At 46.6% G+C, this 26,292-nt stretch overlaps 1 protein-coding gene across 4 annotated transcripts in view; it reads right to left on the bottom strand.

Annotated features, from left to right (window-relative positions):
- Positions 1-26,292, bottom strand: part of LOC123368703 (NACHT, LRR and PYD domains-containing protein 12-like) — a 135,219-nt gene that overhangs the window by 90,651 nt on the left and 18,276 nt on the right. Inside the window, exons 2-5 of one of the 4 annotated variants that reach the window (XM_045013747.1) lie at positions 24,032-24,127; positions 16,580-16,618; positions 14,076-15,801; positions 2,955-3,044 (exon numbers count right to left, since the gene is read on the bottom strand). In XM_045013747.1, coding sequence (XP_044869682.1) covers positions 2,955-3,044; positions 14,076-15,745 — 1,760 coding nt within the window. In that variant the 5' untranslated portion in view covers positions 15,746-15,801; positions 16,580-16,618; positions 24,032-24,127. Of the gene's footprint in view, positions 1-2,954; positions 3,045-14,075; positions 15,802-16,579; positions 16,619-21,720; positions 22,041-24,031; positions 24,128-26,292 lie in introns of those variants that run through there. The other 3 variants (XM_045013745.1, XR_006578866.1, XM_045013746.1) reach the window with 3 other exon arrangements.

The following is a 26,292-nucleotide window of genomic DNA, read 5'->3' as shown; positions in this document are numbered from 1 at the left end:
AGGAGCCCACCCTGTGTGCTGTGTGACCATCTCATTCCAAAACCAGTGAATATATGTAAATATGACAAGTTTCACTTAGAGTACTCCCAGACTCCCTGTCACTGATTTCTCTTCCAAACTGCAAGGTCCAGGACACCTGCCACCACTTGGCAGAGGGTAGTTCCGGTGTCAGAACAGGAATGACCTTGAGCAGATCACTGCAGACTATATGGCTCTGGGAAGAAGGATAAAGGAGTTTGAGGCTCAAGTGGTGTTTTCGTCCATCCTCCCTGTGAAAGGAAAAGGCTCAGGTAGAGATCATCGAATCATGGAAGTCAACGAATGACTACGCAGGTGGTGTCGGAGAGAAGGCTTTGGATTCTTTGACCATGGGATGGTGTTCCAAGAAGAAGAATTTCTAGGCAGAGATGGGCTCCACCTAACGAAGAGAGGGAAGAGCATCTTCGCAAGCAGGCTGGCTAACCTAGTGCAATGGGCTTTAAACTAGGGTCACCGGAGAAGGAAACCAAAGCCCTGAGGTAAGTGAGGAAGTGGGATACCAGGAGGAAGCACGGAGCAGGAGCGTGCAAGAGGGGAGGACTCCTGCCTCATACTGAGAAAGCAGGATGATCAGCGAGTTATCTTAAGTGCCTATACACAAATGCAAGAAGCCTAGGAAACAAGCAGGGAGACCTGGAAGTCCTGGCACAGTCAAGGAATTATGATGTGATTGGAATAACAGAGACTTGGTGGGATAACTCACATGACTGGAGTACTCTCATGGATAGATATAAACTGTTCAGGAAGGACAGGCAGGGCAGAAAAGGTGGGGGAGTTGCATTGTATGTAAAAGAGCAGTATGACTGCTCAAAGCTCCAGTATGAAACTGCAGAAAAACCTGAGAGTCTCTGGATTAAGTTTAGAAGTGTGAGCAACAAGGGTGATGTTGTGGTGAGAGTCTGCTATAGGCCACCAGACCAGGGGGATGAGGTGGATGAGGCTTTCTTCAGGCAACTAACAAAAGTTACTAGATCACAAGCCCTGGTTCTCATGGGGGACTTCAGTCACCCCGATATCTGCTGGGAGAGCAATAGAACAGTGCACAGACAATCCAGGAAGCTTTTGGAAAGTGTAAGGGATAGTTTCCTGGTGCAAGTGCTGGAGGAACCAACCAGGGGCAGAGCTCTTCTTGACCTGCTGCTTACAAACAGGGAAGAATTAGTAGGGGAAGCAAAAGTAGATGGGAATCTGGGAGGCAGTGACCATGAGATGGTCAAGTTCAGGATCCTGACAAAAGGAATAAAGAACAGCAGCATATGGACCCTGGACTTCAGAAAAGCAGACTTTGACTCCCTCAGGGAACTGATGGGCAGGATCCCCTGGGACAATAACATGAGGGAGAAAGGAGTGCAGGAGAGCTGGCTGTATTTTTAAGAATCCTTATTGAGGTTGCAGGAACAAACCATCCCAGTGTGTAGAAAAAATAGTAAATATGGCAGGTGACCACCTTGGCTTAACAGTGAAATCCTTGCTGATCTTAAACACAAAAAAGAAGCTTACAAGACGTGGAAACTTGGACAAATGACCAGGGAGGAGTATAAAAATATTGCTCAGGCATGCAGGAGTGAAATCAGGAAGGCCAAATCACAACTGGAGTTGAAGATAGCAAGGGATGTTAAGAGTAACAAGAAGGGTTTCTACAGGTATGTTAGCAACAAGAAGAAGTTCAGGGAAAGTGTGGGCCCCTTACTGAATGATGGAGGCAACCTAGTGACAGAGGATGTGGAAAAATAACGTACTCTACTTTTTTTGCCTCTGTTTTTCACGAACAAGCTCAGCTCCCAGACTACTGCACTGGGCAGCACAGTATGGGGAGGAGGTGACCAGCCCTCTGTGGAGAAAGAAGTGGTTCAGGACTATTTAGAAAAGCTGGATGAGCACAAGTCCATGGGGCTGGATGCACTGCATCCGAGGATGGTAAAGGAGTTGGTGGATGTGTTTGCAGAGCCATTGGCCATTATCTTTGAAAACTCATGGCGATTGGGGGAGGGCCAGGATGATGGAGAAAAGGCTAATGTAGTGCCAACCTTTAAAAAAAGGAAGAAGGAGGATCCGGGGAACTACAGGCCAGTCAGCCTCACCTCAGTCCCTGGAAAAATCATGGAACAGGTCCTCAAGGAATCAATTTTGAAGCACTTAGGGGAGAGGAAAGTGATCAGGAACAGTCAGCATGGATTCACCAAGGGCAAGTCATACCTGACTAACCTAATTGCCTTCTGTGATTAGATAACTGTCTCTGTGGATATGGGGAAAGCAGTGGATGTGATATATCTTGACTTTAGCAAAGCTTTTGATAGGGTCTCCCATAGTATACTTGCCAGCAAGTTAAAGAAGTATGGGCTGGATGAATGGACTATAAGGTGACTCAGGGGGTAATGAAGTGACTCTCAGTCCTGGGTGCCCCGAGAACCATCACAGTGGGACAGAGAGAGAGAGAGAAAAACCATCCCCTCCAACCCCCCAAACCCCATCTTTGAATCAGGGAGAAATGAGATCAAACAACATGAATGGTAAACAAATAGATTTGCACAGGGTTTAGATACTATGGTGACGGGCACCTTAGAAATACCTAAAATTAAAATACCTAAAATCTTCTCCCCAACCTCCTTAGTATTTCCTGACCTTAAACCACCCACAGCCACACTGCTTAGCTCTGTCTCTCCTCCTCACCTGGGATAAATGTCATTGAACCACTAGGCTGCCATATAAGCCAAACCCACATGTATTCCAGCAAATACTCAGCTGGTACAACTTGACATCAATGAAGCTATGACAGTTTGTCAGTATCTGCCCCATTGACTGGACAGTTAAACAAATTCCTGATCAGCCATAGTGAAGAGCTGAACAGCTGTAGAATTTCTGGGATAACAGCAGTAAAAACGGGATTTAAAAAAAAAGAAGGAACAATTTCTTACTGTAGTTTCTTTAATTTACAGTTTGGATCCCGCAGTGCTTGACAGAGCAGGTAAATAGGCGAATGATGCAGCTCATGCTGATGTTCTGCACTGAAAAGAGAGAATAGACATTTTCTATGTTGTTCTCAGGACACAAATATTAAATCTATTTCCTGAACAGTAAAATAGGCTCTTATATGGCAGGATCATACACTATGAATGAGATATTCTGCCGTTTCAATGCATTACATTCATACCTAAATCCTCCAAACCAAAAATATATTCAGTACATTAAGATGTACTTTAAATACAGAGTCAAACAGAATAGGCTCTGCTAAGTGTAACCTATTTATTTTTTGAACTTGGTACTCTGAGTATTCACATGCAGTTCTAAGAACTCACACCAATAGGAATGTCTCCAGTGGTTTTATGCTTTTGTGTTGGTCAGTCATTTTTAAAATCAGTTCTGGAGATACAATAGGAATGATTGTGTTTCTCTGACCAAGAGAGTTGACTTTAATTTATCCACAAAAGAAAAACCAAAAAGATGTGTATTTGCTTACAATTTAAAGTATGACGACTATCACTCAGCAATGTGTAATTGATGTTACACTTTCTGAAATGGTGGCTGATTATATCCAAACACCAAAGAGCATAACAGGGCAAGTTAATTTGAAGGCAGCTAACAAATAGTGCTGGATTATCATCATCATGGCAAATCCCGAATGGACATAGCCTCCTTGCAGATCGAGCACCACTCACATCAATCTCTACCTGGGACCTTACAATGGTCTGGATGGATTCTCAATCTATGTACATTATTGGCATTCTTATTGCGTCACCAAAGCTTTTGGCACCCATGTGACCACCAACCATCTAGTAGTATTCCTTGGTAAACGTGTTTTGTAATTCATGAATCTTCCATCCTAATAATGTATCGATGCCGAGCAAGATGCTGAAACCAAATCAGTGCTGAGCTTGTCCTGTCACTTAATATGAAGCAACCAACCAAGACAACAAGAATCAAAAATGTAAATCCAGCCCTCTTCAGCCTCCCTCAGTGGTGTTTTTACGAATGCAAATTGGTGAGACTGATACTGGAATGCTGTGTCCAGTTCTGATGTCCACATTTTTAAAAGGTTGTGGAAACACTAGAAAGGAGCCTCAAAAATGATTTGAGGGCTGGAAAAAATGTCAGTGAGTGACTGAAGGAGCTCAATTTTTTTTTTTTTAGTTTAGCGAAAGTAAGATCAAGATGTGACTTCATTACGGTGTCTAAGTGCCTTCATGGGGAGGAAATAGCAGGTATTAACGGGCTCATTAATCTAGTGGAGAAAGGCCTAACAAGACCCAATGGCTTGAAGTTAAGGCTAGACGAATTCAAATTAGACATAAGGCACACTTTAAAAAAACAAAGAAACAGTGAGGGCGGTTAACCATTGGAACAAACTACCAAGGGAAGTGGTGGATTCTCCATTTCTTCATGGCTTCAAATCCAGACTGGATGCCTTTCTGGAAGAAATGCTTTAGTCAAATACAACCTATTAGACTCAATACAGGGGCAAGTGAAATTCTACAGTTTATGTTATATATGAGCTCAGACTAGATGAGCTAAAGTTTTTTAAGGTCAGGCTTGACAAAGCCCTGGCTGGGATGATTTAGTTGGGGATTGGTCCTGCTTTGAGCAGGGGGTTGGACTAGATGACCTCCTGAGGTCCCTTCCAACCCTGTTATTCTATGATTCTATGATACTAATGGTCCCTTCTGGCCTTAATATCTATAACTCCAGAGGTGACTCATGGGGGAGGGGCATATGGGTTACATGCCCCCCGCCCCGATTTCTATCAGGGTTTGCCAACTGCGTCCCCTCCCTGTACAGAAGCTCCTGGAGCTGGCGAGCTGCAAACTGTAGCTGCATGGAGAAGCAGCAGCAAACAACTGGGAGCTACAGAGAGGGGCCACTGACAGCAACCGGGGAGGGCGTGCCTGGGAGGGGCATGACTCAAGCTGTTGGGGGAAGCGAACCTTTAAATTGTTCCCCCTACTGTCAGCAGATACTAGTCTTTTCTGTAGACACTCTGGTTGAAATTCTGGCCCCACTGAAGTGAATAGGAGTTTTGTTATTGACTTAACTGAAGCCAGGATTTCACCCACTATCTGTCTCAGCTCCCATCTCTTTACTTGAGCACTCGCAACCACATCACTGCATCTCACACCTTTGAGCTAACACATCCGCAGGCCAGCAGAAACATCTAAGAAATGAGCAAAAACAAGCAAACCAGCACCATTCTACAAAAGAATGTCATGAGCCTCAAGCATAAATTGATTCTTTTTTGCCAAAGCACTGCCAAAAGATTAAAATTAAAACTATTCCTAAAATAATTTAATGGGATATTAAAATGACATTGTAACTTAAACACCAAACTGGTTAAACTTGCATTTATGTAGAGAAGATACTGTATGCTTTGGCAAGATTAGACTTAAAAATAAAATGGATTTAATTTGAAAGAGAAAATTATTATATTCATTAATTTGCCTGTCTAAAGACCATTCCTTGAAGTGAATTTGTTTTTATTTAAAATTGCTATGTTAAATAAATAATTTCTCATATGGTGTATTTTAGGTACCTGGAATAAATACTTTCTTCAGTTTCATGGGACTTAAGACTACTAATGCCCATTCATACACTGTTTAGGTTATCTATAATAAACCAAACATAACTCTCTGTCTGTTTAACAAAAGTCCTATGACCATTTATAGATGGTTTAAGTTTTTATGGTTCCATAGTTAAGGTCAAATTGAGATTTGCATTTAAAGCACGGATTCAACCACTAAGGTGTATATGAAAAATATAGTGCAGCCTCCCCAAAATTACAGCACTTACTCTTTGAATACAGAATGAGTTTTCCAAGAAACAAGTAAATTAGTTAATTAGGGTTATTAATTCAAATTATCTGTAAAATAGGTGCTTTGAAAAATTTAGTACCAGCCATCAGTATGGATGCACCATTAAGGCACCAAAACAATCTTAATTCTGCTCTATAATGACCAAAATCTAATGTGTCTTAGTTTAATATAAGCTGTGACACCTGCAGTGGGGTGGTGGGACTAGGGGCTTCTGCCTTGCAGGGCGGGGGGTGTAATGGCTTTAGATCAATGGGGGGCATCAGGGCAGAAGCCCTGCACCCCAGCAGGTGCCACCCCATGGGGCAGCTCTTGGGGCGGGGCCCAGACTAAGCTGTTCTTGTCCCCTCTCCAGCAGTTCCCAGCACCCACAGGCCATAGTCAGCACAGCAGAATCACCAAGTCAGCTTCTAACGCAGCTCTGAACACCTCTATTAATTCAACTACTGGTAAGCTCTGAGATCCCCCTAGAGGCCCTAGTTGGGGCCACTAGGTAACTTCATGGATGTAAACTGTGTTAAGACCCATGTTGTTCACACCGTATGGAAGGACCCTCCAGATCTGATTGAGACTATTGATCAGTCTCTCTTCTCCTCAGTACCTGTAACCTGCAAGACCATGCCAGTAACAGTTATCTCCCTCTGGGGGCATAAGGAAACCCCGCAATTTGGATTAATCCAGGCTCCTCATGCTGCAGTTATCCTAGGTATGCCCTGGTTTACCACCCATGACCCTCACATTCACTAGCAGAAGAGGACCCTACATTTTAATTACAGGCATTGCTGGCTATCCTCCCTCCCAGGATCCTAGAAACACACCTTTGCAGTGTCCTGACCTTCAGACAGCAGAACCACCAGGACCTTCAGTGCCCTCTGTGGCCCCACCTGTTGTGGCCAAGATCCCCCACAAATACCATGATCGGCTGATGTTTTTGACAAGAGGAAGGCGGACATCCTGGCCCTCCATCAGACTTACAATTGCCCAAATGGTCATAGAATCATAGGATTGTAGGGACCTCAATAGGTCATCTAGACCAGTCCCCTTCACTCATGGCAGGACCAAGCACCATCTAGACCATACCCGAGAGGTGTTTGTTTAACCTGCTCTTAAAAATCTCCAATGATGGAGATTCTACAACCTATCTAGGCAATTTATTCCAGTGGTTAACCACCCTGACAGCTAGGAAGTTTTTTCCTAATGTTCAACCTAAACCTCCCTTGGCTCTCTAGTCAGAAGCCGAGATCCTATTCAGTCAGATATCTGCCCTCTACGAACCCAAACTCTGGGCTGTATTTGCACCTGTATTTGCATGAGAACCTTCAGAAGGGTTTCATCCACCCATCCACATCCTCAGCAGATGCTCCAATCTTTTTTATCAAGAAGAAAGATGGCTTCTTGTGGCCATGTATTGACTATCAGGCCCTGGACAAGGTGACTACACAAAACCACTACATGCTCTCTCTTCACCTATTACAGTTCAGGGCCAAGAAGAAAATGTGATTTGTGCTAGATTAAGTTTTAGATTTTTAGAAACGTATTTTGTTTTGTTTTATTTCTAATTTTGTAACTTTATTCCTTATACTTGAACTCACTTAAAATCCTATCTGTGTTTAAATTGTTAATAAACTTGTTTTACTATTAATCTAAACCAGAGGTGGGCACACTTTTTAGTCCGAGGGCCACATCTGGGTGGGAAAATTGTATGCAGGGCAATGAATATAGGGGTGGGGCAGGTGGCTCAGGTAGGGGGTTGGGGTGCAGGAGGCTTGTGGGGTGTGGCAGGGGGCTCAGGGCAGAGGGTTGGGGTGCAGCAGGGAGCTCAAGGCAGGAGGTTAGGAGTCTCAGGGCAGGGGGTTGGGGTGTGGGGTGCAGAAAGAGTTTGGGGTGTGGGCTCCCTGCCTGCCCTGGCCACGTGCCGCTCCTGGAAGTGGCCAGTATGTCTGGCAGTGGCTCCTGGGGGTGGGATGGGGCAAGTGGCTCCCCAGAAAGCACAAATCTGCCAACGGTGTGCTCCTCCTGTTCAGCCTCTTTGCACTTGGCACATCAGCCCTCGTTCTTCTTGGTACTTGTATAGTTCGGCTGTTCTCTTTGGCTTTGTCATGGGACTGGAACTCAGCCCAGCAGTATCCTTCTCCCACATTTGCTCGACTAGCTGCTGGTAGGGTGACCAGATCACAGAGGTGAAATATCGCGGGGGGTGGGGGGACGGAGCCGAAAAAAAAAAGCTGGCAGCGGAGAAAAAAAAAAAACATGAACAAGTGGGAAGCGCCTAGGCTGGCGCCGGCCCCATGCAGATGTAAACGGCAGCCCTGGGACTCAACAACCCCCACCCAGAGCCCGAGGACTGACACCCCAATGCCACGGAGATAGGCATGGATGGGGGAGCGCCCCCACCAGGTCCCTGCGCGGAGACCGGCCTGGGCTGGCCGTGGGCGCGCCGTCGTGGAGCAGCCCCTTCCCCAGCGGGCTCCAGCTCCCCATGGGCCCGGGAGTGCAGAGCCATAGCGACCTTTGTGCCACTGGGCTGCACCCTGCTGGAGAAAGCAGGACCTTGCCGCGGCCCCCAGGCTGGGACCCGCCCCAGCATCGCGGGCTGGGATCTCCTCACCTAGGGTCGCACACCCAGCCAGGCACGCACTGCTCCCCCCGCCCTGCTCCCCGGAGGCAGACAGACTCACAGATACTAATTATCCCCAGCACCGCGGCAGAGCCGCCGCCCGACCGGCCCTTCCAGCCGCTCCTCCACCTCTTCCTTGCTGCGTGTCTGGCAGAGGCGTGTGTGCGCCTGGCACCCGGCACCAACTACACCCCCCTGCCCGCCCAAGCAGCAAAGCTGCGGCAGCAGCCAAACAACCGTGTGGCGCAGCACCCCCAGGGCAGCAGGAAGGGAGGCACTCTGGGTGGGCTGCTGCAGAGCTGGCTTCACAAACACGGGTTGGGCAAGGGGACCGGCAATTCGGCACCCAGCTGCTCACGAAGCCCAACTCTGCCCCCCTTTTCAAAGTGCCTCGCAGGGCACGGGACCGCTCGGCTGGGGCACGGGCGGCGGAGCCGCAGCCGGCATCCCCCACCCCTTCCCCGGTGCTGAGGCCAAAACCTCTGCCTCCTCCCCCCAGGGTGGGGATTTGGGGAGGTATCCAATGGGGCAGTGAGGGGGCAGAGTCGGGGCGGGGGACTGCGAGCCCCCTCTGGGCTCCGCCTGTGAAGGCAAAATAACTGAACAATTTGTGTCCCGACCGAACGTTGGTCGGGACGCAGGACAATGAAGTAAAAATTGGGACAGTCCCAATAAAATCGGGACGTCTGGTCACACTAGCTGCTGGTAACTTTTGGCATCCTGGTGACTACTACAGAGATGAAACTGGACATGCTTCTCTCTCCAGACAGAAAGGAAATCCAAGACCACAGCACGGGGCCATTCACAGGGCCTGGATGTGGCAATGGCCTCAGGAGCCACATGCTTGCAAATACATGCTTTGGGGATGCTTTTAATCCTTCCACATTTAACTGCCCAGTTCTCTGCTTTCAAAACATGTGCACAAGGCATCCCTGTCTCTGGGTCTCCTGGTGATGGAGACACTGGTCAGAGGAAGCTCTCTGGGTGTTCATAACAAGCCAAAAGTCACTCCACTCTCCCTCCAACCCATCCAAGAGTCTCTTGGCCTTGCTCTCACATATATTGTGAAAACTCAATAAGCACTAATAACATGAGTCAGATGTCTCCCAGAAGTGTCAAACCCTGTCGTGAGACACCTACATCTTCCTTTCCGGCTTCTACATGCATAGTCAGGTTACATCTATGCTTGGAACTGGGGGTGCGATTCCCAGCTCACACAGACATACTCACACTACCTCTCATTGAGCTAGCGTGAGTATGTCTATATGAGCAGGGAATCAGACCCCTGGCTCCAAGTGTAGATGCAGCCTTTGTGCCAAGGACATTAATGAAAATATTAAATAAGATCAGTCCCAAGACTATTCCTCGAGGAACTCCAGTAGTAACCTCTCTCCAGCCAGTAGCGTAGTGGGGGGAGTGTCAGGGGGAGCGGCCACTCCCTCACTGAGCACAAGTGGCGCCTTGTCAATTTATTGGCACCTTTTTACTCACCCAGGGGAGCAATAAAATAAAAGGCACCACCTGCTGTGGCGCTTTTATTTTACTCACCCAGCAGCGCTCCAGGTCTTCGGCGGCACTTTGGCAGTGGAACCTTCACTCACTCTGCGGGTCTTTGGTGGCATTTCGGCAGCAGGTCCTTCAGTGCCACCGAAGACCTGCAGAGCGAGTGAAGGGCCTGCTGCCGAAGTGCTGCCGAAGACCCTGTCACTCAGTAAGGTCTTGCCACCTGGTCATTCTGTGACTTTGAGTTCATCAATGAGGATTACTTCTCTTCTCTCAACCCTCTGCTCCCTTTTTTCAATTGACAAGGTAATTGATTCTCTCCATTCTCCACCCTTGGCTCTTTTGCCCCTCTCCGCATCACAAGGTCCACACACCCCATTCCTGGCTCACTCCCAATACCCACTTCCTCTGCTCCTGCACTAGCACAGCTGAGACAATCCTGTGACCAACCTGACTTCCTCCACTACAGATTTATTCTCTTTTTTCAGTTCTGCCATCTTCCTGCCTAAACAACTCTACTTCTCCAACTTAATTGAATCCCATGCCTGCAATCCCAGACACCTAATCATCACCTTTGACTTCCTCTTCCCTCCCCCCACCTCACTTTCCTTTACACAGGATGCCTTTAAATTCTTCAAATAAATAATTAACAAGATCCCTCGCCTCACCTCACACTGATGTCCTACCATTCTCTCCTCCTTATCCTCAGCCACTGACACAGAAATTTCTTGTCTGCTGTTCTCCAACCCCTCCAACTGCCGCAGTGACCCTGTGATGGGATGTACCAACACCTCACTGGTGAGGCGAGAGTTAAAGAGCTGCTCTGGGCACCTCAACTCTGCTGGGTATGCTCCTAGCGGTAGGATCATTTAAAAAGAAGTTACTCAGCTCAGTCTGGGCTGACTGAGGAGAGCAGACAGGTGCAGCAGCCTTCTGCAGGGAATCTGCCAGGACTGAGCCTCATAGCTGAGATGCTGGAAGCCCATTGACTGCAGGAGCCAAGGGTGATGACTCACTGAGGCCAGTGGAAGTGATTCGGCAGGGGAGCTGGTCTTTGTATCAGGGATATGCCTTTTGCTGTTCCCATGAAAATCCACCCAAATATGGCCAAGTTATAAGCCTTTGAAAAATCTCCATTTGCACAAGCTCTGTAGAGACTTGTGTGATGTTATATGATTATAATATAACATCTCATTGAAGTATGGCACATTGTCAGAAAGGGTTAAGCATCCTGTAGGCCAACTGAAGCAAATTCAACCCTTAAAGACATATGGGAAGATAATGTTTGTGTGTATTTGCATATATATTGATAGTAGTCAACAATGTAATCAGCAATCTCTGTCTATGCTGTATTCTGTTAATTCAAAGACTAAAAGAACATCCTAGCATTTAAATAAATTGTAAACACGGGATGTTGCTGTATTCATCTCTCTTTGAAATGTATAGCAAATCATCTGTGAATGGTGGAGGAACAAGCAAATTGCCTTGTGTTAATTTGTATGGCTAGGTAAAGTAACTCTTCACTTAACGTTGCCCCAGTTAACCCTGTTTCGTTGTTACCTTGCTGATCTATTAGGGAACAGGCTCATTTAAAGTTGTGCAATGCTTGTTTATAATGTTGTTTGGCTGCTGACTGCTTTGTCCGCTGCTTGCAGGATTCTCTGGAAGAGCAGCCCCTCCTCATGGAGATTAGAATGCCCCCCCTACCCTGCATCAGCTCCCCTAAATTCCCTGTAAGGTATGTGGCTCCGCAGCTGCCCAGCAGCAGTTCAGGTGGCCCTCCCCCAACTGCCCTGCTGTTCCTGATCTGCCCTCTGCCTTGGAGCTGCTCCCGGGAGCCTCCTACTTGCTGGGGGAGGGGAGGAGAGGAGAGGGGTGCTGATATCAGGATGTCCCCCAGCTCCTGCCCCCCCACTCCGTACCCCCTCTCCACAAAGCAGAGGAGTGGAACAGGGCTGTGGAACAGAATGGAGGGAGCTTGCTGGAAGCAGCTGCTTCCTGTCTGAACTGGCTATTCTGCTTAAAAGGGCAGCGTACTTGAACTGGGGCCAACGTATTTAAAGGAGCAACACATGTCTCCTTCTTTCACTCATGCACGCATCCCCCAACACTTTGGAAAGTCAGCGAGGGTGACCAGATGTCCCAATTTTATAGGGAAAGTCCCAATATTTGGGGCTTTTTCTTATATAGGCGCCTATTACCTCTCACCCCGGTTTTTCACCCTTGCTATCTGGTCACCCTAAAGTCCGCTCCTGTGCACCCATGCATGTGCTGTCAGGAGGAGGGAGTGGTGCGCTCCAGCTGGATAGTGTGGGCTCATCATCATGTTCAGTTTTTGCAGGGAAGTGTTTGCAGCCACTGCCCTGCATCTATTGTGTGTCCTCTCTCTTGCCTCAGTCCATGCTGCCCTGTAGAGTGTGAGGCTATATTGCCAACAGCATGTTAACCCTTGAGGGCTCAGCCGAATGCTCTTTCATCATTTAGCAGCAAGGCATTCCTTAGGAAATATCCCACCCTCTTACTCTACCACCTCACCCAAGCTTCATAATCATTCATTGCTGTGTACAATATTAAACTGTTTGTTTAAAGTCTTGCTAGCAAAAAAAAAAATCCCTGAAACCTAACCCCCGCCCCGATTTACATTAATTCTTATGGGGAAATTGGACTCGCTTAACATCTTTTCGCATAAAGTCGCATTTTCAGGAACATAACTAAAACATTAAGTGAGGAGTTACTGGTACCGGTTATGGATCTACTTCAAAGTCATCCTAATTACCTTTTGTTCCCTGAGGAAATCCAACTTGCCAGAAAGGACATGAAATTGTATAAAAGATCCTTGGGTCCTGATTCTGACATCTCAGATCTGCTTGAGGTTTCATGCATGGGAAACCTAAGCCATAAGGATTGAGATCCCAGTCCAAAGCTGGATTCACCCTGAATATGGACATTGGACTATAACCTCCAGACTATTTCTAATAACTCTTTGCAACTTCCAAGCTCACCATCTCTGGTATGTATCTAAACCTCAGGAACTGAGCTCATGTCTCTATGTATATTGATCTTTTAACGAATACTCTCTCTCACTTCTGTTTTAATAAATTTTAGTTTAGTTAATAAGAATTGTCTATAAGTGTGCATTTTGCATAAGATCTAAGTTATATATTGACCTCTGTGTGTGGCTACATTTTCTTTTATATGATGAAATAAGATTTTCAGTAATCATATTTGACTTAGGTACCTGAATGGAGGCCTGAGGCTGGGTACTTTAAGAGAAAAGCATTGTTTGGACTTCTGAGTAACCAGTGAGGTAATACAAAAGCTGTTTTGGGCTGGCTTGGTAAATCTAAATATTGGAATTTCCACCAGCTTTTGGAGTTTGTCCGCCCCATTCTGTATGCCGTTCACCCTAATTGAGTGACCTCACCTGGCTCCCACAGGGACCACGGTCACAGTAACTGCTCTTTAACCAACAAAACTCTCAATACCAAAATTCAAATTTTGAATAGCGTGGGGTTCTGTTCCAAACCTTCATTGACCTGGTTCTGTGGATCCCAGCACCTACCACCACCACCTTGGCTCCTCTACTGCTAGTCTTCCTAACCTCATGCCCACCTCTCTGCTTTCCCACCCTCAGCTCCTCTTCTCTGGCACATCCAGAACACCCACTCCATCTCTAAAAAGATCTCAACCATCCACAACCTTTTAATCTCTCATTCCTTCCAGTTGCACACGCTAGCACTCCATAGGGTTTGGCACTGGAGTGCAAGTGTGATGAAGCTGGGGTACATATTGCTCTTGGTAGCTATTGGAGATGGGAGTGAAAGCCAAAAGGAGCACTGCAGCATTACGGACAATGTTTAGGTAACATGAAGGGAGAAAGGAGTGCACAAGTCTTTCCCCTTAACGTCTTATTTCCATGATTTTAAAGTTTGGAGTGGATGGGGCATTATCCTTCCCAGGCTTAAATGTCTGTCACTAAATGGAGTCACTTTTATGGTGGGTCATTTGGCCATTTGTGAGCTATGAAAACCTGGGCAGGGGGGAAAATCAATGTTTAAATTTTTTTTTAAAAAAATAATAAATTACATAGGTATTTTTACAGCTCAGATAATACTCACCCGCATAGCCACTCGCATTGAACTGGGGAATCTTCATTCAGGTCTTCAGTTAGAAACTTACAGGTGTCTAGATAAACTGACTCCAGTTTACAGCAATTCTTTATACAGAATTGAAGAACAATTTGATCCATTTTGGTAAAGGTATGACGAGTTAATTTTAGCTCCGTGAAATGATTCATTGCACTCTGCACAAATTCTGTTTCTTGAATTTCATACAAACAGTAAAAATAATCAAGATAGAAAATTGTCATTTTATCAGGAGACAACTTGTCATAATTGAACAACGATGAAAAGGGTTTTTCTTGAACCCATGTTAGTAAATTATTTTTGATTTTCGGTGAAAATTTGAAGCTAAGTTTTTTCTCCATCTCCTCCATTCTCTTTTTATTTAAGAGACCAAACATGAATTGCACTGTTAACATTAAATAATTCCTAGATTTTCCACACTTTTCAAACAATTCTTCCACAGGTTGTATAGCAGTTTCTGAATTTTCTACTGGTTCTTCTTTCTCCAACACATAAAACAAAGCTGCAAAAAACTCTTGAAAACTCAAGTGAATGAAGCTGTAAATACATTCACAATCAATGTCTTTTTTAAAGATGTTCTCATTCAGAAAGAGGGAATCACATTTATTTAAGCCATGTTTCTTGACATCTTCTTCCTCAAACAGTATATTCTTCCTCCAGATTCCATCTGCAGCCAAGGAGCAAAGTCCCTTTAAGTTCCTTTGCACCTGTTGCTCTGAATTGCTGCTGTGACCCTTTAATAAACTGAAGAGATAGAGCATGTACACTCCAGTGATTGTAGTGGAAGTTTGTGCAAGATCTTCACCTGCTTCCATCTGCTGTTTCAGAACCGTACAGATGATCCAACACACAATGGGGACAAAGCACATGGTGAAGAGCATTTCATTGTCTTTTACAAAGTTAAAGGCTTTCCTTGCTTGTTCTTCATTCCCAAAGAATTTGTAGAAATATTCTTTTCTCTCATTTTCAGAAAATCCCAGGATCTCTGCATATGCACAATGTTCATCTTTCAAACACTGCCCAAGTTTCTCCAGGGCAGTTGGTCTTGTAGTAATTATTAAGTAAGATTTGTGAAGCACTTCTTTCCTAAATAAACTGCTCAGTATGATTTCCACTGGCTGCTTCTCACAGGGATCAGAGCACAGATAACTTGTTGGTTGATTAAAGGAAAATCTCAGTTCATCAAAACCATCAATTATGAACAGGAGTTTTTCTGGATTCATCAGAATCTCTTTAGTTGGTGCATTTTGATCAGGGCAATTCTTTAAAATCAAATCTTCAACACTTCTCTGCTCTCTGACAGAGCTATTTTCCCTACAATTTATGTAAAAAACATAATCAAACCTGCTCTGATACAGTTCTTCATTTGCCCAGTCCAACATGATCTTTCTTGCTGTCAGTGTTTTTCCAATCCCTGCAGCTCCCTGCAGCACGACAATTTGTGGTGATTGTCCCTTTCCATCAGATTCAAATAAATCGCCTATGGTAATAGGAGTAGCATACTTAGTCATGATTTCTGCATGTTTCCATCCCAAGGCCATTATTTCATGTTCTCTTTGCCTTTTGTGACGATGTTTATTTACAATGATCAGCTTTGTGTATCTGCTGTTTAGCTTCACATTCTCACCAAGACAGGCATTCATGTCTTTTATTTTGTTGCATTTGCTTTTTATATGTTCTCTATACTTCACCCTGTAAGCTGAGTTTGTGACATGAAGCATTAGATATTGTAATGTTACAATAAAGCTATTTAAACAATAATACTGGTACTGTAAATTTATAGTGCACCTATCAAAAAGTATCCCCACATAAATTAACTATAGTTCCAGTCCTTACTCACAGGAATGATCCCATGTAAGAGAAAAGGCTCAGATCTTCTATGCATATTATATAAATAAAAGAATCACTTTATAAGTTACTGAATGTGGCCACCTCTATGGTGAAACCTGTCAAGTGTTTAACAGTGAACAATGGTACTTTATAACAAACTAGGGCATGAAGGGATGGAGAATGACATGTGTAACTGAAACAGTAATGGGAATTTATGTGCAAAGAATATAACTAAAGTATAACCTAAAATTTGTGCAGGGCCCAGAGGTTTAAAAAAGTGCCATAGCACCTTCAGTGACCACAAATGCTGACCTCCAGTTATTTCGACTCATTTAAAAGATGGCATCCCTAGCAGGAGAGTGTCTTCCAGCATGATGCTGCTGCACTGGTTCAGTACTGCCCCTGAGACAACAGCTCCACCTACTCACCAGCACCATGTTCTGCAGCACCTGATTCTTTCCTGGAGATCTCTCCATTCATTTCCTCATCCTCCATCCCACCCTGAGTAACCTGTGTGATCTGGTGAGGCTGCACTCTGAGGTGTTACTTATTATTTCCACTAGTAAACCGAATGTCTGGCTGACCTAGCCTATTTCTGGTAATCACTAGTAATTATGCAATGCAATTCCTTATTGAATGCCACATACCATTTGCTGATGTTTCAGGTGTTTGCTGAGGACCCAAAGCTGAAAGAGAAATTTCACATGAACGTTAGTGCAACAAAAATCACAGAGTATCACACAGTTCAGGACATTGAGACAAATCAGGGTTCTCTGCAGTAATAAGCTCCCTAGTAAACCCACAGCTGAGGCAGGCAAAGAGCATTTCTTTGGAGACACTAGTTCAATGACTGATTCAAAATGTCCACCAGAAGCAATACTCTTATTTTTTTAAACCACTGGAGTAGCCACTGGAGTAGCCACTTAACGTTATTTCTACACAACAATATAAGCCTGGGCTCAAGTCTAACCCCCATTGTGTCCATGCACCAATTGTGCTAACCTAGGGCTCAGATCTAGGGTTCCAGGACCTTGCAGGGCTGGAGGGTCTGAGCCCATGTTAAGCTGGGACCTAGGATCAAAGCCCTATTGCTTTCCTGTGTGCACGTAACCCTGATTTGACTTGGGTCCTGGAAGCTCTCTGGGTGTATCCAGAGATCTTGGTGGCAGAGGAGCAGTGCTGCAGGCAGCCAGCCCAGCAGCCATTCCTGCCTGGCCAAACACGATCCCTGGGCCTGCTCCTCTCGCAGCCGCAGCAGCTCCTGCTCTGGCTCCTCCTCACTGCTGCACAGAGCTTCCTAGAACCAAGGAGCAAAGCCGCCAGGTGGGAGGCAGCTCCCAGCCACTGGGATGCTGGGAGTCATCCCTCTCCTGGCCATGCTGAGCCGGGATCCCTGCTGCTCCCCTCCCTGCATGGCAGCCGCTTGATCCCTACTCCACTCTCTGGCCCTTGCCCCCAGCCCCTCTGGGGCTGCATATGCAGGGGTGCCTGGGCTGCAGGCACTGTCAGGGCAGTGAGTGGGGGTCAGCCTATTTCAGTGGTGGCAGCTCCAGCTCCTCCTTGCTGCATGGCAGCCGCTTGTTCCTACTGTGCTCTCTGACCCTTGCTCTGGAGCTCCCTGGGGCTGCATGTGCAAGGGTGCCCCAGCTGTGGCATTGTCAGGGTAGCAAGGGGGAACCAGCCACAAACCTTCCCCGCAGCCTCCTTGTAACAACGTGGCACTAACCTCTCACGAGTGCCCCTTCTGGTTGGATGCATCTTCAGTCTTAAAATAGCTCCAGTCCTGGTATCAGGCTGTAGCCCCAGGGCTTTCTCCCCAGCAGCAATGGATAGGTCCTCTCTGGGCCCTTCTGGCCCCAGCTCTTCAGCAAGGCCACTAAGTAGTTCAGATCCCCTTCTTGGGAGTTATGGCTATCCAATTATAGGCCACTTTCCTAGTGGCCTATGGGGGCACTCAAGTCCACCCATTACTCCAAGTCCCAGCCTGCCTAGGGACCCTGCCTGTGTCCCTCTAACTAAGCTGCTTTCAGTTTCCAAGGTCACTTCCCCTCAGCCCCAGCCTTCACCGGTGCTTCACCCTTAGCTCAGGGCTCTTCTGTGTTCAGGCCCAGCAGCCAACCAGGAGCTCTCTCTCATTCCCCCAATCCCAGCTGGCACTGATCTGTCCATGGTGCTGCAGTTTCCTTTGGCCAGCCAGGGGCACCACCTGAACTCCGACACCAGAAAGGAACTGCCTGTCTCTGGCTTTGCAGCTCCTTTTTACATGGCCTTCCTGTGCCTGATTGGCTGCTTCCCCTTCAGCCACTCTAGGCTGCTTGAAGGACTCCTATACTATTCCTTTCCTGGGACAAGAGGGCAGAAGCCTGAGGCCTCCAGCAAGGGGGCCTCTGGGCCTAGTCCACCCCATCACACTCTTATGGTAGAGGCAGCTTTGGCTCCAGCTCTTCCTTGCTGCTGTGCAGAGCTTGCCAGGAACAAAGCTGAAAGGTGGGAGACGGCTCCCAGCTACCAGGATGTTTGGCATTATTCCTCCTCTGGCTGTGCTGAGCCGGGAACTCTGCTGCTCCCCTTCCCTGTGGGCAGGGGCGGCTCTACAAATTTGGCCACCCCAAGCAGTCATGCCCGGGAGGCGCCCCCGAGCTGCGGGAGCAGCGGACCTCCCGCGGGCATGACTGCGGAGGGTCCGCTGGTCGCGCGGCTCGGCTGGACCTCCCGCAGCTGCGGGTGGTTCGCTGCCGCAGTCATGCCTGCGGGAGGTCCACTGGAGCCGCCGGCCAAGCGTCCCCTCCGCAGTCATGCCTGCGGCAGGTCCGCTGCTCCCGGGGCTCCAGTGGACCTCCTGCAGGCATGACTGTGGCATGTCCGCCGGCCCAGCCTGCCGCCCCCCCGGAAAAGGGTCGCCCCAGGCGGGTGCTTGCCCCACTGGGCTCTGGAGCCAGCCCTGCCTGTGGGACAGCCACTTGGTCCCACTCTACTCTCTGTTCCTTGGTCCCAGGCCCCTACTGCCCTCCCTGGGGCTGTGTGTGCAGAGATGCCTGGGCAGTGTGCACTGTGAGGGCAATGGGTGGGACGCAGCTCCAAAACATCCCTACAGACTCCAGGGATCCTTTATCTCTGCCTCTGGGGTGCAGTGGGGGCAGGGATAAAAGATCTTTGGGGGGTGCTGGAGCACACTGCACCCCAAGCCCTGGGAAAACACTGCAGCACTCCATAGCTGGCAGCAGCCAGCCTGGGGAGGGAGTGTTTTTTTCCTCTGATACTGTCATCTTATGTCAAACTTCAAAACAGACAAAAATAAATTAACAAAATAGCTGCATTGAACAGGCCATTTTTAAAAATTAAGAATTGCAAAGTTTCATTAAATAGTTTGACAGCCTTGGACACTGATGTCCTAATTATCCACAGAACAGGAGCACATGGGAATTTTCCTGCCAATGTGACTCAGCCTAGAGATGGAGAGCCCAGCTCTCAGATTAGATGGCAGTTCAGTATAAAGCCTTCACAAGCTACAGTCATTCTACTGAGAGCCACCAAAGGAGCTAGTTATGCAGCTGATGTACTCGTGTTTCCTTATGGGCATCTGAATCTCATCAATAGCATCATCATAGTTAAGAAACAGGGTGGGCATTAGATTTTTCCCACAGTGCAACACATTCATAGGGCTAGAGTGCTGACAGTAGGATGGAGGGTACCAGGCACTCTGGGGTTGGGTTACTTTGACTTAGGTCTGTGCACTGCAGTGTGGAGGCTAGAACCCTAGGTTCAAGCACAGGTCAGAAAATCCTTAACCTAGGGTTAAAATGCAAAGTAGGTGCTCAAACCGTTCCCTGACATGGGTCAGCTAACTCAAATCCCACTAACCCTAGGCTTACAGGTTGATGTAGACATAGCCATAGAGTCTTTCTTAATGATATTTGAACACTGAGATCTGCTAATGAAAAGCCCTATATTTAGAGTTGGGTATTATTATAAAAAACAAACAATCTGAAAGGGTTGGAAGCAAATATCCAAAAGAACAAAAGAAAAAATGTTAACAAAGTGGGGTTTTTCTTCTTTAAAAAAACAAAATAGAAATTTCATTACTGCTTCATTTAGTCATCCCTGGTTGTGGCAGGGGTCTCACCATGAGCCCAGATAAGTGGTGTAGAAGCTTTCTCAGCCCAATAATTAAAGGGGCAGATGTTCTGAAGATATTTTTTCTCATAACTGTATATCAGAAGCTTGAGTTGAACAAAAAATACATTAAACACTCAAGTCTTCTTTATATATAATATAGCAGGACAGATTTTTTTTTAAAACAAACCTGTCCTCCCACCCCACAGGTAAGCAGTTCAAGAGAATAAATGTATTATGACACTTCCCAAACTTATTTTTGGGCTGTCACACAGCATGAGGAATTTAATCCCAAAATAATATTTTTATAGAACTGAAAACAGGGAGCCTGATTCTCCACTGCCTTGCACCTTGTGTAGCCATTTGCACCTGTGCAAAGTGCCCCACATCATCAGTCTTGATATGGCTCATTAGTGCCTCTTTGATGATACAGGAGGGCGATATAGCCATTGTAAGCAGCCTCCTGGGGATTTCCACTGTGTGGTGGAATCCTTAGGGAGAAGGACAGGGAAGGCCTATGTAACCAGCAGTACCCACTGCACCTTGTAGACATTAGTGTAGGAGCTGTGCTGGGGACATAGCTGGGTGTGTGCCTTGCCAGCTGCCTGAATGGATCCTTATGACTCCACTGCCAGAATGGGCTATTGTAAAACCATCTTCGTCTTCCTGCCATCAACTGCACCAGATGCTGCTCTCGCACAGATGAGGATTGAGCCCCATGAGTGCAAAGGGTCTTGCAAAAAGCTTCCAGTTGAGAAATCTCCACTCAGTTTATACTGAATGTAGCATTGGACATCCACCGAGTGCTCATTTTACACAGAGATTAATGACTATGCAAAGTATAAAGCAGTTTAGAATCAGGCCCATTAGTGTGCTCCTAACAACACATCATCCTGGAATGTTGTGTGGCTAACATAATACTATTATTCCTGGATGCAGCCTGGGGCCTTCAGAACTGCAGCTCTCCAGGTTTGCTGGCTACTTAATAACTCAGTTAGAGGAATAAAATACCCTCTCTCCCCATCTCAAAAATAAAGACAAACAAATATATTGGCTGTTTGTATTGCACTGAATATGTGTCTTTAATTAAAAATAGCCTTGAAGATACAGTTCCTGCCTGGAATCCCAGAAAGGTTTCATGGGGCCAGTCAGCTGTTTGGGGAGAACATACTGAGCCAGCCTTTCTGCTGTGATCAGCTTTTAGTTACGGATCCTTGATTCTCTGACCCAGCCCTAGCACAGGCTAGAGCAGCCTGGGGGCTGTTCTAACTTATGCCAGCTGCTGCTGGTCCTCAAAGAATGGTGCTGCAACTGGGGATGCACTTCAGTCACTCCTCCTCCCCACCTCTCTCTGCCCATGGCACTCCCTCTGCACCGCTCTGTTGGCTCTATACCCACTGGGGACTCCCCCACACTGGGGATTTCCTCAGATGGAGAGTTACAGGCTGACTGTGTTCCCCTTCTTCCAGCTGAGTGGTGAAAAGGGAATGGAGCAGGCGAGAGAATCTGGGCCACTCTGGGCATCGCTGCTCTGAATCCCCCTGGTTCTCTACTGGAATTTAGAACTTGTCATTCCTGCCATCAGCCTGTTTCTCCTTCTGCTCCTGCTGCTGCTGCCCTGGAGCAGATTCTTGGAGCAGGTTCCCAGGTTTTACAGTAACTTTAGGTCTCTTACCTTTCTCTCTTTCTTCTCCGAGTTTTGCAGCAGAATCTCTGAGATTGATCTGAGTGAAAATGTCTATGGTTACATCTACTGCAGCATCTCCACTATAGAATTCCATCAGGAGGTTCTTAGTATGTATCCTGTCGGCATTCTCTAGCCAACCTCGGGGGATGTTACCTTTCCCCTCAAAGTCAGAGTGTGCTAGTTTGTCTTTAAACCTTTCAAAGTTTTCCTGAGGAAGGTTGTCGAGGGCACTTAAAAGCAGGTCACTGATTTTCAGTTTTCGGTTTTCCATCTTTGAAAACTCGGGGGAGGTCCAGGACGATTGGAAAAAGGCAAATATAGTGCCCATATTTTAAATGGAGAAGGAGAACCCAGGGAACTACAGACTGGTCAGCATCACTTCAGTCCCCAGCAAAATCATGCAGCAGGTCCTCAAGGAATCCATTTTGAAGCACTTGGAGGAGAAGAAGGAACAGTCAACATGGATTCATCAAGAGCAAGTCATGCCTGTCCAACCTGATTGCCTTCTATGATGAGAAAACTGGCTCTGTGGATATGGGGAAAGCAGTGGACATGATATATCTTGACTTTAGCAAAGCTTTTGATACCGTCTCCCACAGTATTCTTGCCAGCAAGTTAAAGAAGTATGGATTGGATGAATGGACTGTAAGGTGGACAGAAAGCTGGATAGATTATCGGGCTCAACGGGTAGTGATCAACGGCTCGATGTCTCGTTGGCAGCCGGTAATAAGCAGAGTGCTCCAGGGATCGGTTCTAGGGTCAGTTTTGTTCAATATCTTTATTAATGATCTGGATGATGGGATGGATTGTGCCGTCAGCAAATTTGCAGATGACACTAAACTGGGGGAAGAGGTAGATATGCTGGAGGGTAGGGATAGAGTCCAGAGTGACCTAGACTAATTGGAGGATTGAGACAAAAGAAATCTGTTGAGGTTCAACAAGGACAAGTGCAGAGTCCTGCACACAGGATGGAAGAATCCCATCCACTGCTACAGGCTGGGGACCAACTGGTTAAGAAGCAGTTCTGCAAAAAAGGACCTGGGGATTACAGTGGATGAGACACTGGATATGAGTCAGCAGTGTGCTCTTGTTGCCAAAAAGGCCAACAGCATATTGGGCTACATTAGAAGGAGCATTGCAAGCAGATAGAGGGAAGTGATTATTCCCCTCTCTTCAGCACTGGTGAGGACGCATCTGGAATACTGCGTCCAGTTTTGGGCCCCCCACTACAGAAAGGATGTGGACAAATTGGAGAGAGTCCAGTGGAGGGCAATGAAAATTATTAGGGGGCTAGGGCACATGATTTACAAGGAGAGGCTGACGGAACTTGGCTTATTTAATCTGCAGAAGAGAAGAAGGGATTTGATAGGAGCCTTCAACTACCTGAAGTGGGGTTCCAAAGAGGATGGATCTAGACTGTTCTCAGTGGTGGGAGATTACAGAACAAGGAGCAATGGTCTCAAGTTGCAGTGGAGGAGGTCTAGGTTACATACTAGGAAACACTTTTTCACTAGTGCTTCACCACTGGAATAGGTTACCTAGGGAGGTGGTGGAATCTCCATCCTTAGAGGTTTTTAAGGACTGGCTTGACAAAGCCCTGGCGAGGATAATTTAGTTGGTGTTGGTCCTGCTTTGAGCAGGGGGTTGAACTAGATGACCTCCTGAGGTCTCTTCCAACCCTAATATTCTATGATTCTATCACCAAGTATCAGGAAACAAAAATAAAATACAAAGTAAATCGCTGTTAATAATTAATATAGAATAATTGCAATATTTCCCAGGTAGAGGAAAGAAATATAACCTTGGGGTTCATAACTCCTCAGTGCTTTGCCTCACAAAGGATTCACTGGACTTTGTCTCTCTGTGCCTCAGTTTCCCCATTTGTAAAGTAGGGATAATCATAGTGCGTTACCACACAGGGGCGTTATACGGCTTAGTTAATGTCTGTGAAGCCTGTTGAGGATCTAGGATGAAAAGTGGTATAATAATATTTATTATCCAAATGGACTTGACAACAGAGAGATGGGACCCCCCTAATTTAAAATATTTCAGAAAACAACCAAATACAATCTGGAATCTGTACATCACAGTCCTGGAGTATGAGGACCTGTGTCCTGAGACCCGCTGTTAGCTTTACATGGCCTCAGGAGGGTTCTGGATATCAGAGCAGCAAGGTGAAGGGGCGCAATGGTAACTTCTGAAATACTGACTAAGGCCCATTTTGACAGGTCCCACAACTGTATAAACTGTAACATGTTCAGATTAGAAGTAGCCTATCCCCAGAGAACTATGTATTTACCGTTAGCTGGACAGCTATTAGAAACAACAGCTGGTAACCCTCAGCTGATTTGTTCCCTCAGTCTTCTCAATGCTCAAACACAGGCGCCCAGAGAATCTAGAAAGAGGAAGAGGAAATAATTGGCTCAAAGTTTATTTCTGCAGTAAAGAAAACATAACACATCTCCAGTTAAAGCTGAATTTAGAGCTTCAGAGCTCTCTGAATTTCTATAGCAGCCCTCATATTTTTTTCAGCCTTCCGAGGACTAATTACACACACACAAATCTTTTTGTCTGTTTTTTTATTCTTCCTGGAAGCTTGCCTTTTGGACACACCCCTTGGGCCTCAGGAGTTTGCACAACTGTTTTCTGCAACTAATGATGTAACAAACTCCAGCAGAGAAATGAGAAGAATGGACATAAGGAATCCATTGGATGGTCACAATAGGGTGACCAGATCACACAGGTGAAATATTGGGACGTGGGGGAGGGCGAGAGAGCAAAAAAACCAAAAACCAAAAAAAACCCGGCTGCTGGAGCTCCATGCTCCCCCCTCCCCCGCACCAGCTTGCCTCCGCTCCATCTCCACCTCCCCCCTCCCTCCAGTGCTTGCGCCACCATACAGCTGATCAGCATAAGCCTGGGAGGGAAGGGGGAGGAGAAGGAATGCGGTGTTTTTGGGGAAGAGGCGGGGTCAGAGCGGGGATTTGGGGAGGGATCCAATAGGGGAAGGAGGGGGCGGAGTCGGGGCAGAGGGGGGCAAGCCCCCTCCGGGCGCTGCTCCGCCTATGAGTGGAGGAAAATATCGGGACAATTCGCGTCCCGACCTACCTTCGGTGGGGACATGGGACAAATAAGCAAATATCAGGACAGTCCTGATAAAATTGGGACGTCTGGTCACCCTAGGTCACAGAATGGGGCTTCTGCCTGGTGTGATAAAAGGATTCTGATCCTCCCCTGGGGTAAGTCAGCACAGCTCTACTGAGATCAATGGAGCCACCCTCATGTACACAAGCTGAGGATCTAGCCAAGGGACTGCTGCGCCCTGAAAAGGACAGAGGGACTGGGAAGAACGCCAAGTACCTGTACATAGGTCCCTACATGAGGGGCTTCCAAGGGGGACTGGATTTGCTCACATCAAACCTCATCCTAGAGTGACTAAGATAACCACTGCTGCAGAGACCTCATCTGTTGAGATTGGTGATGTGAGTGCAACAGCTCCTCTCTCTGTTTGGTCTCCTGCGTCCATTAGCCTCAGCCCAGACAGACTCCTCAGGACACCTTCAAGAATGGCTCCTATACATGTATACTCCTGTTTATCCAAAATCCTGTTATCTGAACCACCGGATATCTGAACATCACTTCTTTGTCCCCCAGCCTGAGATACCTGCCCTCTGCAGCATGTGTCTTGTGCATTTCAGGCTGGGGGACAAGGAAGCAATTTGGATAATGGGAGGTTCACGTAACAGAGCAGACACCTTGTACCTGCAAGAATCAGGGGTCACTGGCTCTATGGCAGTGCAGGGAGCAGTCTGCAGTCCCACTGTCCCGAGAGTGAGTGAGAGGGGCTCTGCCCCTGCCTCTCAGTTACCAGAACTCCTGACTATCCAAATAATATCGGTGTCCCCCATGCTATTTGGATAATTGGGAGTACACTGTAATACATCAAACAAATAGACCCTATGTAAAAAGACAGTTATGTTACAAAGTCAAGAGTCAAAAGTTAGGAAATACCAAAATTAAAGCTGCCGAGGACACCTGAGTTCTGCCCCCTTGTGCATCTGCACCATGATACAGTCTTTCATCACAAACCATTTTCCTACAGGACCCTGCATCATTCACTGAAAGGACAGCGAGTCAATATTTCTTTTTCATCCTCCTGATTCAATGTATGGCCCCAGGTGTTATTCCACCCGCAACCTTTGCACTGAATGCAGAATTATTAATTTCTCCTTGGGCCTTTCTATGGTGCTGTCACCTTACTGAGTAATTAACAATCAATGATGAATTTATCTTCACAACATCTCTGTGAGGGGTTATCGTTACCCCCATTTTACAGCAGAAAAATGGCAGCACAGAAATTAAGGCTGAAATTTTCAAAAGTATCCACTCATTTTGGGAGCTGAACTTGGGTTACCTAGGCCCTGATTTTCCAGAGTATTTACCATTGTAAAGCACATTATATGTTCAAACCATGGCCCCAATTGACTTCAGTTGCTGTCATGAGCACTCAGCACTTCTGCAAATCTGGCCCCAGGTGTCTCTCATGTCGGCCACCCAGAA

This window comes from Mauremys mutica, chromosome 4 (assembly GCF_020497125.1).
Source record: "Mauremys mutica isolate MM-2020 ecotype Southern chromosome 4, ASM2049712v1, whole genome shotgun sequence".
Classification (NCBI taxonomy): Eukaryota; Metazoa; Chordata; order Testudines; family Geoemydidae; genus Mauremys; species Mauremys mutica.
This window is presented reverse-complemented; position numbering and strand designations above follow the sequence as displayed.